Genomic DNA, 13,314 nt, shown 5'->3' with positions numbered 1-13,314 from the left:
AAGAAGAAGAGGGAGGACATGCACATGAATACAAAGGGGTTAAAGATGGTTGAGTTTTCATTACTGTTATCATTATGATTCTTAATAACAACCCCCCTTGATCGTCCGAGACAATTTGTTGTTCTTCTTGATTTTTTGTTGTTGCTTGTGGCTATCGTTTTTGTTACTATTAATATATGAGCCGTCTTGAATTATGTACTCGGAATTCAAGACAGCTATCTAAGGTATCTTAATATAATGTATTTAACATAATTTTGCTGGGATTTATTTTACTGCACTACTGATAAACTGCACTGCGACCAGCCAGATTCCTACTGCCATAATTAGGAGACGCAACACAGGGCAAGTTTGCAATTTTTAAACCTGGAGATAATAATATAGCTATATTTGGAAGTGGCCACAGAAATGGAGGTACTGTGTTGGGGTGGGGTTTGGATTTGTAGGTATGTGTGTGTGTGTGTGTGTGTGTGTGTGTGTGTGTGTGTGTGTGTGTGTGTGTGTGTGTGTGTGTGTGTGTGTGTGTGTGTGTGTGTGCATACGCTTGCCACAGTGGAAAGGTTAGAGGGCAACCCATCTGGGAAGGTCTGGAAGCCAGAGATAAGTAGTGGGGAGAATTCCAGCCTCACTGTGCCATATCAAATTTACAACATTAAAATCTCATTATCTATAGAGTGGCTATGAGGGGAGGAGGAGGTGAGGGAGGGAGGGAGGGAGTGAGGAGATGGAGGGAAAGCAGGTGGAGAAACGTATCAGAAAAGGAGATTCAGTACAGCTGTCTGGTAAAACGCTCTCTTTCGCCCGGCTTATCAAACTGCTCCCAGAGGAATTCTTCACTTGAAGCCATGAGCTAAAATTAGTCACTTTATGTGGATAGCTTGTCAGTGTAATATGCATTATTTCTCCCTTCTTAAGATGTCTATCAAGGAAGAAGAATGAAAAAAAGAAACAATGAAAGAACTGCCAGCTTTTGATTCTGGGACATTATTGGCTCCCATGTTAAATAATGTTAAAGCAAAAGGCAGCGGCAAATAAGTCCGGCTTACAGTAAAGTCGCTGCCCTGATTTTGACAATGCAAGTGTTTTATCTGTGACTGTCAGACTGCAGCTACAGTACATCTCTCTGGTGCAGCTCCTCTCACTCTGTCCTAAACTCTAACTCTAACTCACTCTAATTGCTCTCCGCGAGGCAGAGTGTCAACTTTCTCTTTCTGCTATTCTCTGTCAATCCCCAGAACTTCACTTTCACACAAACTGTGCACAGTAGCACCACCTGACGCTAGGTGCAGCACCCCCACCTCCGATCATGCACTTGTATTGTTGCATGTTTTACACGTTACAACCCTGTTACCCGTAACTTCTTTTATTTATTTTTGAATCATCACCAGCAGCGTGAGCGTTCTCGATGGTTCCCGATACAAATGGTGTACAGTGGTGTACAGTGTCCTATAGATTCAGACAGTTTTTATCCAACAGCTTATGACAAAAGTACACGTCCGATTTGCCATTTTCATATGGACATACTGTTTGGATGAAATAATGTCATCAGGTGTAGTCCGCATGTGACTTACAATGTTGCAAGGGCCCCATACTGTGCTTTATTGTTTATCTAATGTTCCAATGTGTGATTTGCTTAATTAAAATGTGTCGTTTACTGTACATGATCATTTCAGCCCTCATGTGACAATAACACAGATATTGTTCAGTGCCTTCTAAAATGACTGTTTCATTCAAGTCAATAGAGTATTTTCTGAGATGCCACCTCTATAGTTGCGTTAAGGGAAATAAACCAGTCTTGGCTGTTGGTAGGAGTGACTGTGGTTTCTGCTGACAAAGACAGACACTTTGCACAGCCAACTTTACACCTTAGCTTCTTCCCAGAAGGTTTTGAGACGGTACAATAATGTGATGATCACAAAAGTTTAGCTGTCAAGATCATTTAAACATCATACAACAACAATGCTGCCGTTTATTTGGTGAGCACAGTTAGGACATTTTTTAACTCTGCAATGTTTCTTCTCTGAACACGCATGAAACACATTCTGATAATGACATGAATGCATTTCAGTATTTGCAATAACAGTCAAGATCTTTTTGAAACGCACTTCATAAATAAAAATTAGTAACGCGGCTAGTTGTGAGAGGAAGACAGGAAGGAGCATGGTAATAAACTATACTGATCATACATAATGCACAAAACATTATTAATAAAGTATGACTTGATTTGGCTTATTATTGAGAGCTTATATAATGATAGCCGTTGTGCTGCATTTAGTTATAGGGCATAACTATCTGTACGTGGCACACACTGAACCAAGAGAAGCAACCACAATAACAGAAAACGACACAAGCTCTCGCTTTCCCTTGAGCAGCACAGTGAAAGTATAGCCTTCCACTGCACTACGTTGTGCTGTAAAATTGGAAACTGTGAGCGACCCCTCTGGAATCATGGACTCTCGGCCTGAGTGTTACCATCAAAGAGAATAGATAAGAAAGAGAGTTGACAACAGTGCTGAGCATTTACAGTTTGTAGTTATGATTGTATCTAAGTATTTTATGTATGTGGTTATGGAAGCACTGACAGTATGTATTAAAAAAGAAAGAAATGAGCACAGGCACTAGCAGTGGTAGCCCCAAACTATTTTTCTTCTTGTTTCTGTTCTGTAAAAAGGAAAGCTAGATGGCAGGAAATCAAACGTGGGCTGTGGATGAGGAGGCATGTAGTTCTTTTGGTGTATCTCACACAATCCCTTGTAAGTGCACTGCTCTTTGTTTTTAATCTGCGGTGAAAGTATATCTGTTTTTGCAGCCGTTGGCTCCGCTTCAGAAAAGAAGAGGATATACTTACGTTTAGCTTTGGGTGATAGAGATATGCTTTTCATTCCACTTTCAGTCTCGACATACTGAATTATAAAAGACGACAAGATATTTCCTTTCTTTGGAGTTTTTTCCCTGTCCCGGAGCAGCAGTCTTTACTGGCAAAGCAATCAGTTCCTGCACGATTCACCCCTGAATCAGAGGCCCTTGTTGGTGCCCCGGGTTTGGCCTTCTTTATGCAGGCTAGTTTGATCATTGGACTCCTGGAGTGAAGTGCTTTATGTCTCAGTCTCCTGGTTCATACACGCTAGGACCTTGTCCACTACAGGACAGCCGAAGGCTTCAGTCAGACACTCTTACAGGCAGAGTGGTAGGGGTTTTGATTTCAGCAGCATCCACTAGCAAATACATTTGTGTTTTAGTCTTTAAGCGATTAAGTTTGAGGGATAGAAAGATCTTCCTGTGCTCCCAAGGTGTTGATATACACAGCAAAAAGCAGTGGAGTGACTCAATCATCACATTCACTGTTTATTCTCTTTCGCAAAAAAAATTAAAACAAGCCCTTGGAGATGGGGTAAGGCACTCAGGCATCTGGAGGGAGATCAGAGTAGAGCTGCTGTTCCTTCGCATTAAAAAAGGAGCCAGTGGTTTGGGCAGCTGTTAAAGATGCCTCATGGGCTCCTCCCTTTCAAAGGTTTTCTGGGCACGTCAAGAAAACCCCGGGGAAGACACAGAACATGCTGAAGGCATTATATAGCTCATCTGACTTGGGAACGCCTCGGGATCCTCCAGGAGGAGCTGGAAGACGTATCTGGGGAGAAGGAGGTCTGGACTACTTTCACCGGCCCCGGAGAAGCAGAGAGAAGTGGATGGATGGAGAAGTAGTGGACGTGCCTGTTGCACAGTGGTCCAAAGTGGGAAGGATAAAGCTACCTTCCTAAGAGTTTGGTATAACGACATAATGGCACTACTCAACAAGCACCTTTCTGTCCATCAGTAAGTCGAAGACTTGGCTTGCTAGCAGTCATTCAAGATTCATATTCAACACTTGACTCAATAATTAAAAAAATCTAAGTACGCTTCTAGTTTAGAATTAAAGGATGTCTGTCTTCTTCCAACCGGAAAATTATTGTGCAGTCAACCTTCATGTCTGTCTTTGATGATGGAGATATTCTGTGTTGCTGCCCCATCAACACTTCAGCTGCTAAACCCTGTGTGTCATCATTTTCAGACTCATCATTGTTCTCTGTATCATACGCTTGGATAGACCTCGTGTCAGTCAAGACAGACAAGATGAAATAGTCAGCTCCTGTTGTTAATTTATAAAGCTCTACTGTTCAAGCTTCCAGACGACCTCACTTCTCTTCACTCATTTAAATCTCGTAACTACAGTACACGGTCCAGTCTCTACCTCGCCTTGGCTATCCCTCATGTATGCACTGATGTTGTCTTATACTATTAGAATTTATAGCTATTTTTTTATTATTCTTAGTTTTAATTCTAATTTTTACCTTAAGTTTATTGTAATTCTGTGTGGAAGGAGGACCGGGCAAAATACGTTTTATCATTGTATGGAGTCTGTTATCTGTGTTTATGGCAATAAAGATATCTTGAAAGAACACCTTTTTAATGGAATAGACTGAAGACTGCCCTAAATCTAGAGTCTTTCATTAACCTTGGAGATGTTAAAGCTTCATTATCTGATCTTTGTTTTATGATTCTCATAGTTGTTTTTCATTTCTGTTTATTGTGGAGTGTAGTTGTATTCTTTCTGTTCTGCTGATTTGTGTTTTTGTTAATGCTTCTTGTGTTTACATCTTACTTAGAAAAAAACAATGTTAATCTCAATGAGACAGCCTGATTAAATAGAGATTAAATACATAAATAAGAAATCTGCTGAGCATTGTCAATTGCAAAGGGAATACAACTAATAATTTAACGGCAACTATAAACCAAAAATCTTCTGGCACATAGACACCAAAGTCAACACAGTGAGTTCAACAGTGAGCTGAAGAAATGACTCCAAGAAATCTCACTCAACAAACAATACAACAATATGAGTATAGCTGCAGGACACAAACACTGTAGCCTACACTCACCTAAAGGATTATTAGGAACACCATACTAATACTGTGTTTGACCCCCTTTCGCCTTCAGAACTGCCTTAATTCTACGTGGCATTGATTCAACAAGGTGCTGAAAGCATTCTTTAGAAATGTTGGCCCATATTGATAGGATAGCATCTTGCAGTTGATGGAGATTTGTGGGATGCACATCCAGGGCACGAAGCTCCCGTTCCACCACATCCCAAAGATGCTCTATTGGGTTGAGATCTGGTGACTGTGGGGGCAATTTTAGTACAGTTAACTCATTGTCATGTTCAAGAAACCAATTAGAAATGATTCGAGCTTTGTGACATGGTGCATTATCCTGATGGAAGTAGCCATCAGAGGATGGGTACATGGTGGCCATAAAGGGATGGACATGGTCAGAAACAATGCTCAGGTAGGCCGTGGCATTTAAACGATGCCCAATTGGCACTAAGGGGCCTAAAGTGTGCCAAGAAAACATCCCCCACACCATTACACCACCACCACCACCAGCCTGCACAGTGGTAACAAGGCATGATGGATCCATGTTCTCATTCTGTTTACGCCAAATTCTGACTCTACCATCTGAATGTCTCAACAGAAATTGAGACTCATCAGACCAGGCAACATTTTTCCAGTCTTCAACTGTCCAATTTTGGTGAGCTCTTGCAAATTGTAGCCCCTTTTTCCTAAAGTCAAAGTTGCTCTTCAATCAGCCTGAATCAGTCGGCCCATTCTCCTCTGACCTCGAGCATCAACAAGGTATTTTCGCCCACAGGACTGCCGCATACTGGATGTTTTTCCCTTTTCACACCATTCTTTGTCAACCCTAGAAATGGTTGTGCATGAAAATCCCAGTAATTGAGCAGATTGTGAAATACTCAGACCGGCCCGTCTGGCACCAACAACCATGCCACGCTCAAAATAGCTTAAATCACCTTTCTTTCCCATTCTGACATTCAGTTTGGAGTTCAGGAGATTGTCTTGACCAGGACCACACCCCTAAATGCATTGAAGCAACTGCCATGTGATTGGTTGATTAGATAATTGCATTAATGAGAAATTGAACAGGTGTTCCTAATAATCCTTTAGGTGAGTGTATATAGCTTAGAGGGAAAAACTGCATCCAAGCCGGTACATATTCCATTGAGAAAATGAACAAGACTTATATTTCTATAAAACCTATAGTTTCATCTCCTGCAGTTATCAACATATTGAATAATACAACTAGGATGGGAACAGAAGTAAATGTTTTTATCTAATTTATGTTTGTCTATATCATTGCCCATAATCGCCTGAGGTCCTTTTTCGTCTAGTGATTAAAGTGTGGTCTTCACAAGTCACACAAAATAAGTTACTTGACCAATAAAAGTATGTTAATTGGATCTTCCAGAGCCCACAGATCCCAATTTGATTCCATGTCGTGTGTTCCATCTTATGAAACTGTGGCACCTCAAACTACATCAGTTGTTCATGAGAGAAACATACATAGTTTTATAGATTAAACAAAATCTATACATTTTTCTTTCACAATTTAGTTGGAGTGATGTAGGCTTACAGTTTACAGAATAACGAATAGATTGCTGCACGACTACGATCAACAATTGATGTGTGGTGGATTAAAGCGAGGCTCTCCATCACTGTAAAACCCTGTCAGTGTGACTACAGGCTCCGTGAAATATGCTTCGATCAATCCATACTCATCAGGAAATTATATTGTATCAAAGATGATACATGAACCCAACTCTTCAATAGACAATGAGCAGAAAATACATTAATAACTGGAATTATTAATCTAAGAAATGCATTGACACATTCCTGCCTTCAGCTTCATTAATGATCATGTCAGGTCTATGAGGAGCAGCATTCACCACATTCCAGTCTTGCAACCAATAATAATAATAATATGTTTTTTTCAATCATTTAGTGATCAATAATAACTATATAAATGTGACAAGAACTACACACAGACATTGTGGTCAATGGACACATTGAAAAAACACAAATCCCAAGTATGTCATAGTGCATATGTTATGGGAATAACAGTGGCAACTGCCGTATTTAATGAATACTTTGAGTTTTTGCTCAAAAAGCTGACACAATATCTCACAATATGAGAGCAGTACCTTAGGTGAAAAACACTCCTGCTCAGTATTTTGCTTCCATTAGGTTTTATTAAACGTATTTATTGACAGTTTGGGTAATTTGATTGATGCAAAATAATGTTATTAATTAATTCATTTTGATTAGTCATCCTTTGTTCTCATTGACCTAAAGTAATTGTCTTTCTAGTTCTTCAACTTTTGGATGGTCTGCAGGATGTTTTTTTATTCTGTGAAGGAAAGGGATAAATGTATATTTACTTCCTTTGCCGAGTTATGATCTTTACCGCTCTCATGTCCGTGAAAGTATATTCATCATGAAGGGAGAGCCAGGAGACATTAAGCTGAGGGCAGCATAAGGACTGGAAACAGATAAAAAATAAAAATCTGCCTACCAGCACCTCTAAAGCTCACGTCCTATATAAAAACGACGAGTTGTGGTTCCACTGGGCGGTTATGAGTTGATTTCTACGATTGAGCAATGCTAGTTATCCCCCTTTTATCAGTCTTCATGCTTTGCTAAGCTAATGTATTCTGGCTGTTGTTAATATTCCACAAACATGTATGAGATTGGTATCACTCTTCTTATCTAAGTCTCAGCAAGAAAATTAAGTGAAAGTTTTTTTCCCCCTAAAAGTTGAAATATTTCTTTAGGCAAAATTACCTTTTTTGTTCCCTGGATTCCCTGGATGGCAATGTGTGTGTTTTCTCAATATGTTTTATTCACCAACTGAGCACATTTTCTCTTGTCATCTGATTCATAATTTAATTAATTGGTTAATTCACCCATTTCTCTGAGCATGCAGGAGGTTCACTTCTATTGAAGTTATTTCCAGCTGAAGTATTTGACAGTATTTGAAGCAGTGGGACTGTCGCTGCTTCTCAGCGAGTCCTGATAACAGACGACTGAGATGCAGTTGATATTGATTCGCCCGTTTTATCGACTCTAATGAATTACTGTCTGTGACCATAACACAAAAAAACACAAAGACACACAAACACTCACAGACATTCATCATCCCACTCTACCTTGTCAAAGTATCGTATCTCGTAGTCGAGGATAATTCCGTTGGGCTGCTCGGGCGGTGGCCATGACAACGAGAAACTGCGGCTGGTGGAGCTCACTTGGTGCATTATGGGAACTACTGAGGGAGCTGTTAAAAAAAACACACGCAAGTACACACGATCAATTATCTAGTTACAAGATTCGCAGGCATGCTTAAACTCCATAAATATGGAAATATGGTGTGTAATGTGATGACATATTGCCGAGGATTATTTACACCCAAAGGAGAAAAATGTTTCCTCAACCAGGCTCATGAAAACAAATTACTGCACTTGTCATTGATTGGAAAGCAAGAGTTATGTCTGAAACACATTTTTGCCCATAATTTTAGGATGCAATAGCTCTTGGCTATAATGCATTTCAGGATGTTTGCCTTCCTGATCTTTTTATGGGATGGTTTTCATCACATTTTGTACTTCACGGAATCAAGACACAGAAATTGATACAGTATCCAGTCAAATTGATCAAAGTTATCAGAATCAGCTTTATTGGCCATATGTGTTTACACATACATGGAATTTGACTCCGGTATCACGTAGCTCTCGTTCTACATATTATATACAATAAACAAGATAAATATAACAAAGACATTAAAGACAACGGAGACAAAAAGACAATTAAAGACAACAGTAGTCAGAGTTGTGCAAGTACTTGAGAATGTATCCATCTTACACAGCCGAGTCATCAGGACACCATGGGGCTGTCGTAATGCTCAGTAAATGCTGCAATACCTTGTGAGTCAACTTCATCTGGAGTCATAATTTGACAGAGTGAGCGAACTGTCAACTGGAAACCTCCCTGTCATTTTCAATATTGCCACAATTTACATTTTACAGGGTTCTCTATGTGTCGAGTGAGTTTCATATCTTAAGGTCCATACAGTAAAAGCTATTCCATAATGTACATCCTCCCTCCATTGCAGTCAACCTGAAAATAAATATGTTTTTGTTGAGTACTAAAATATTTCAGGGATAAGAGAGTTTTGCATCCGTCAGTGGTAAAAAAAAAAAAAAAAAAAAGGGCTCAGAAACGGCCGGGTGACAATGTATCATGTTTCGATTAGGAATGAGCCTGGGTTGCTGTAGATGAGGTAAATGATGTGTTTTCCATCAGAGCAAAGCGGCTTTTAAATCTAAATGTGGGTAGCGGTGAAAATATCACTTGAGTCTGTCTCTATAAAGTATTGATGGAGCGGTAACTCGGCTCACTTTATAGTCTCTACGAATTACTGTCAGAGACACAGAGAAGGGGTGCAGAGGGGGGGAGGAGGGCAGGGAGAGGGATAAAGGAGAGAAAAAGAGAACAGAGAGAGAAAGAGAGAGAGGCAGAGGGGAAAGAGGGAAAACAGGATGAAAGCTGTTAATGTGCAGGAAAGACAGAAAAGGGGTGAGAGATAGAGACAGAGGGAGAGCGATGACACGCGTATAACATGTTTTATGAATTAAAAAACTGTAGCTCAATTTCCTTTATCCCCCTTGCCATCCCTCCCTCGCATAATCCACTGTGCCCCAGGGTATGCTCACACACACACACACACACACACACACACACACACACACACACACACACACAGAGAGAGTTCGCCCTCCCCACTCACCGGCCTGATTGGTTGTAATGTTGATTGACAGTTGCTGGGCGGGATAAGGGCTCTTGTTGGAGACTCCGTTGACTGCCTGTGGAGTGCAAAGTGTAATGGTCAGCTATTCCACCCGACAGACACGAACCCCCATAGTTGCTGTTGCTCGGCCTGTTAACCATTGTTAATGCTGGCAGACATAACACTTTATAACTCTTGATTTGGCAAATCAATCATAGGCACTTGATTTCAGACAGAGGTACACAAAGGGATGCTTGTCATTTCTAACCCGTAACTGATTTTACCAGCTGAACAAACAATTCAGTTGGTTAAAAACTAATTTACTGACGGAAGGACTCGTTTTAAAAAGGAGACCAGTGGAAATAGGGGGACTTTCCATTGTTATGACGGGCCATTATTCCAAGACTCTAATAGTCGAAAAGATGTCCCATTGGACCGAAAGCCCATTTGTGAGACAGCTTGTTATCCCGAAAACAAACGGCCATTGTTCTGAAGGCCCATTGCTCCAGAAATACAACAAACAGTACTTAGATAAGTATTAAGAAGAATGAGGTCATTGGATCTTCACAATTGTATTTACTATTTTGGCAAATTCATGACCTGACCTACACTGCCTCTGACTGGCTAGTACACGTTGCCTTCCTTGGTTAGGTTGGCTGGATTTAGGAATGAGGAGTGAGATTGGAAAGTGTGAAACATCGGGGTAAGCCAATCAGAGGCAGAGTAGGGCGGGTCATGCCTCCACATCCATGTGTTCCGTTTGTTGCATGAAACATGTACATTTTTTGGAGCCATGGGCTTTCAGAAGTATAAGCGTTGGTTTTTGTTATAACACACTGCCAGACATATTGGTTATCGGGCCAGTTGGACATTTTTGGGAATATTGAGGTTATCGGGCCGTCTGAACAATAGCATGGCACCATACATGGATCTTAAATATGCACTCAAAGGGCATATTCATGATATTGTGCTGAAAGAATAAGACTAAAGCTGCATGTCCCAGACAAAATAAGACATTTAACCAGTTCATGATGCATGTAGAAGACATGGAAATAAAGAAGCAACAATGTTCTTATATTTCACTGTCGAGGTAGTTAGTTCTACAATGTAATATCAAACTGTTATTTCCTATACTTATTTATGTTTTAACATTTGTTTTGTTCTTTTAATTTTTTTTTAAATAGGACATTCATTTTCAATGGTTAAGGTTGCTGGTGTGATAAAGAACAAGACAGACTCTGACACTGCTAATCTTTGATTGGACGATCACTGTTCAGGGGAGGGATTTAACATAATTTAGTTCATTTAACAGCAACAATGAGATGGTTTCAATTTCAGTGTAGAAGTGCTGCCAACGTCTTTATGAAACTGTGAAGTCTCACCGTCTGTCTCGTCTTGCCAACACAAAGACACAATTAGCAGGTTCCGAGTGCATTTTAAAGACCACCTAATTAGCTGCCTCATATTGTTTGTCATGAGCTTAGTTAATCATTTTGACAGCCAAAACAATGTCTTCCGTCACAGCAAATCATTAAATAAAGATGTGATAATTAGTGACGCTAGCTTAATGGCTTACTCCAAGCTCCAATTCTATGTGTTTTTGTTTGTTTGTTTCTCTCTTTCACATTTTATTTTGTGTTTGTCCTTTCCTTACTATTCTGAGGATTCAAAAATATCACTATTGCCAACATCCTTTCTACATTTCACTAGTGACTATTTTCTAGGTACGCCGATAATTCTACTATCAAAAACTAATTTGGCAGGTTAAAGTCTTCAGAGGATTCCTAACTTTGATGCCACCATTTATTTTGTTAAAAGCAGTTGTTTTCACTTAATAATAATCATAATCACACTTTGGATGGATATCTCTATGATATTCAGCTCTGTCTTTACTAGTGACTGCTTTCAGGATGCACATTGAATAACAATCAATACTTTCACAATGGGGTCATTGTTTAAGTCGTTCATACATCATTATTGATCCGCCCGTCCCACAACAGACTGCATTCAGAATGGATCAACTCATGTATTCCTGAAGAAAAAAAGTGTTTATTATTAAAAAGACCATTGGACTTTGGCAAAAGATTTGGCCACATTTAGATTAGAAGATTAGGAGAGATTTCACAATCCAGGACTGAAAGGGGGACATAAAGAAACACACTTCCTTCCCTTAACAAATACAATGTATGTGACCTTGACTTGGACACCCGGCCTTAGCCTTGATGGTAAAGGCGGCCAATAGCAGAAGATTGAAGGTCCACCATCCTGCTGGCTTTATATTGCATCAGAGTGGCCTTGACGTTTGACAGAACATAATATAACTGGAAACTGTGCATAAAAGCCTCCATGTCAGCAAGCAGCCAGTCGTCTTAGTATCCTTGAGCACCACAGTGAATATCTGACAGCTATTTGCATATTAACACAAGCGTTGAGCCAAACGTAACTACAAAAAAAGACACGTTGACTTTCAACGCACACTTCAAGCCCCAAGGCAGTAAGTGTGTGATCATCAAAATAAGGATTTCCATTTGAGTATTCCTTTAACAACACTGAACAGCATGCATGCTGAATGAACAAAGCTGCAGGAAGGAACTCTGCGGACAAACCTGTATTTCGAAGGTGTACGACGTGTGGGCTCGCAATTTGCTGATCTCCACCCTCGTTTCCTTTAACCTTTGCTTGCCTGACAGGAACGCCACGCTGTCGTCACACGGCTGGCATGCCCGGCGCTCGCTGCTGTGGCACCGGCGGCACATCACGTTATATGACAGGTCGTCGCGGTGCCCGATGTCCCGTGGCGGGTTCCACTCCAGCTGCACCGACGTCTGGTTGACCACTGAGACCACATTGCGAGGAGCTGAAGGGACACCTGGGGGAAGATGATTGGACGTCGCAGGATTGACAACATGTTTCCAGAGTCTGTGTCAGAGTCTGTCAACTTAAAGTGAATCACTGCTGCACACCTGGATGCAATCACACCTCATTACGGAGAGCACTTGAGAAAATCATTTGTTTTTTTTATTAAGCAGTGCCTTACTAATGGCTTACATATGGATACTGGATGTCTGGTATTTTATAGCTAAGCAAGCTGTTGTATAAGCAGCGCATCACTGCAATAAGCAGTTTGGAAACATTTCAGTTTGATATACTGTGATATTTCAGATTGACTTTAAAGTAAATGTGTGATGGGAGGGTACTGTATCAGAGTTCTCTTTTTTTATGATTATACAAAAGCTTGAGTATCATAGTCCTTTTACCCACAATTATACTTTTAAATTGGGGCTGACAGAGGGGAAACATAGCATCACTGACTGTACAACCACCTCCCTACATTTCACCCCGAAATATTTATCTCAAGGCAGTAGTGACTAGCTACTTTTTAGATAAAGATTTGACAATAGTTCAAAAACAGCTAACTGATTAGTCCGTCAACAGAACATAAAGGACAATAATCTTAATAAATGATTATTGTTTAACTTTCAAACAATTCTTCAATGCGGAAAATAATCACAGAGTGCACCCTCAATTATTCATAAAACACATAACACAATATTAATCTGAAGAAGCTAAATACTGCTTTTCTCTATATTTTTCAAAAGTCTAACATTCTAAATATTTTGTAAAAGTAGCAATGGTTATTATGGT

General features: G+C 40.1%; 1 protein-coding gene across 1 annotated transcript in view; it reads right to left on the bottom strand.

Annotated features, from left to right (window-relative positions):
- Window positions 1–13,314, bottom strand: part of LOC306738832 (ephrin type-B receptor 1-like) — a gene marked incomplete at both ends in the record, with an annotated part of 73,139 nt that overhangs the window by 18,817 nt on the left and 41,008 nt on the right. The window contains 3 exons of the mRNA XM_079220754.1: window positions 8,036–8,160; window positions 9,670–9,745; window positions 12,276–12,538. Of these exons, the coding sequence (XP_079076880.1) occupies window positions 8,036–8,160; window positions 9,670–9,745; window positions 12,276–12,538 (464 nt within the window). The remainder of the gene's footprint in view (window positions 1–8,035; window positions 8,161–9,669; window positions 9,746–12,275; window positions 12,539–13,314) is intronic.

Source organism: Taurulus bubalis (genome assembly GCF_910589615.1).
Source record: "Taurulus bubalis genome assembly, chromosome: 7".
In the NCBI taxonomy this organism is placed as follows: Eukaryota; Metazoa; Chordata; class Actinopteri; order Perciformes; family Cottidae; genus Taurulus; species Taurulus bubalis.
Note: the sequence above shows the minus strand (reverse complement) of the source record. Positions and strands in the feature narration are given on the sequence as shown.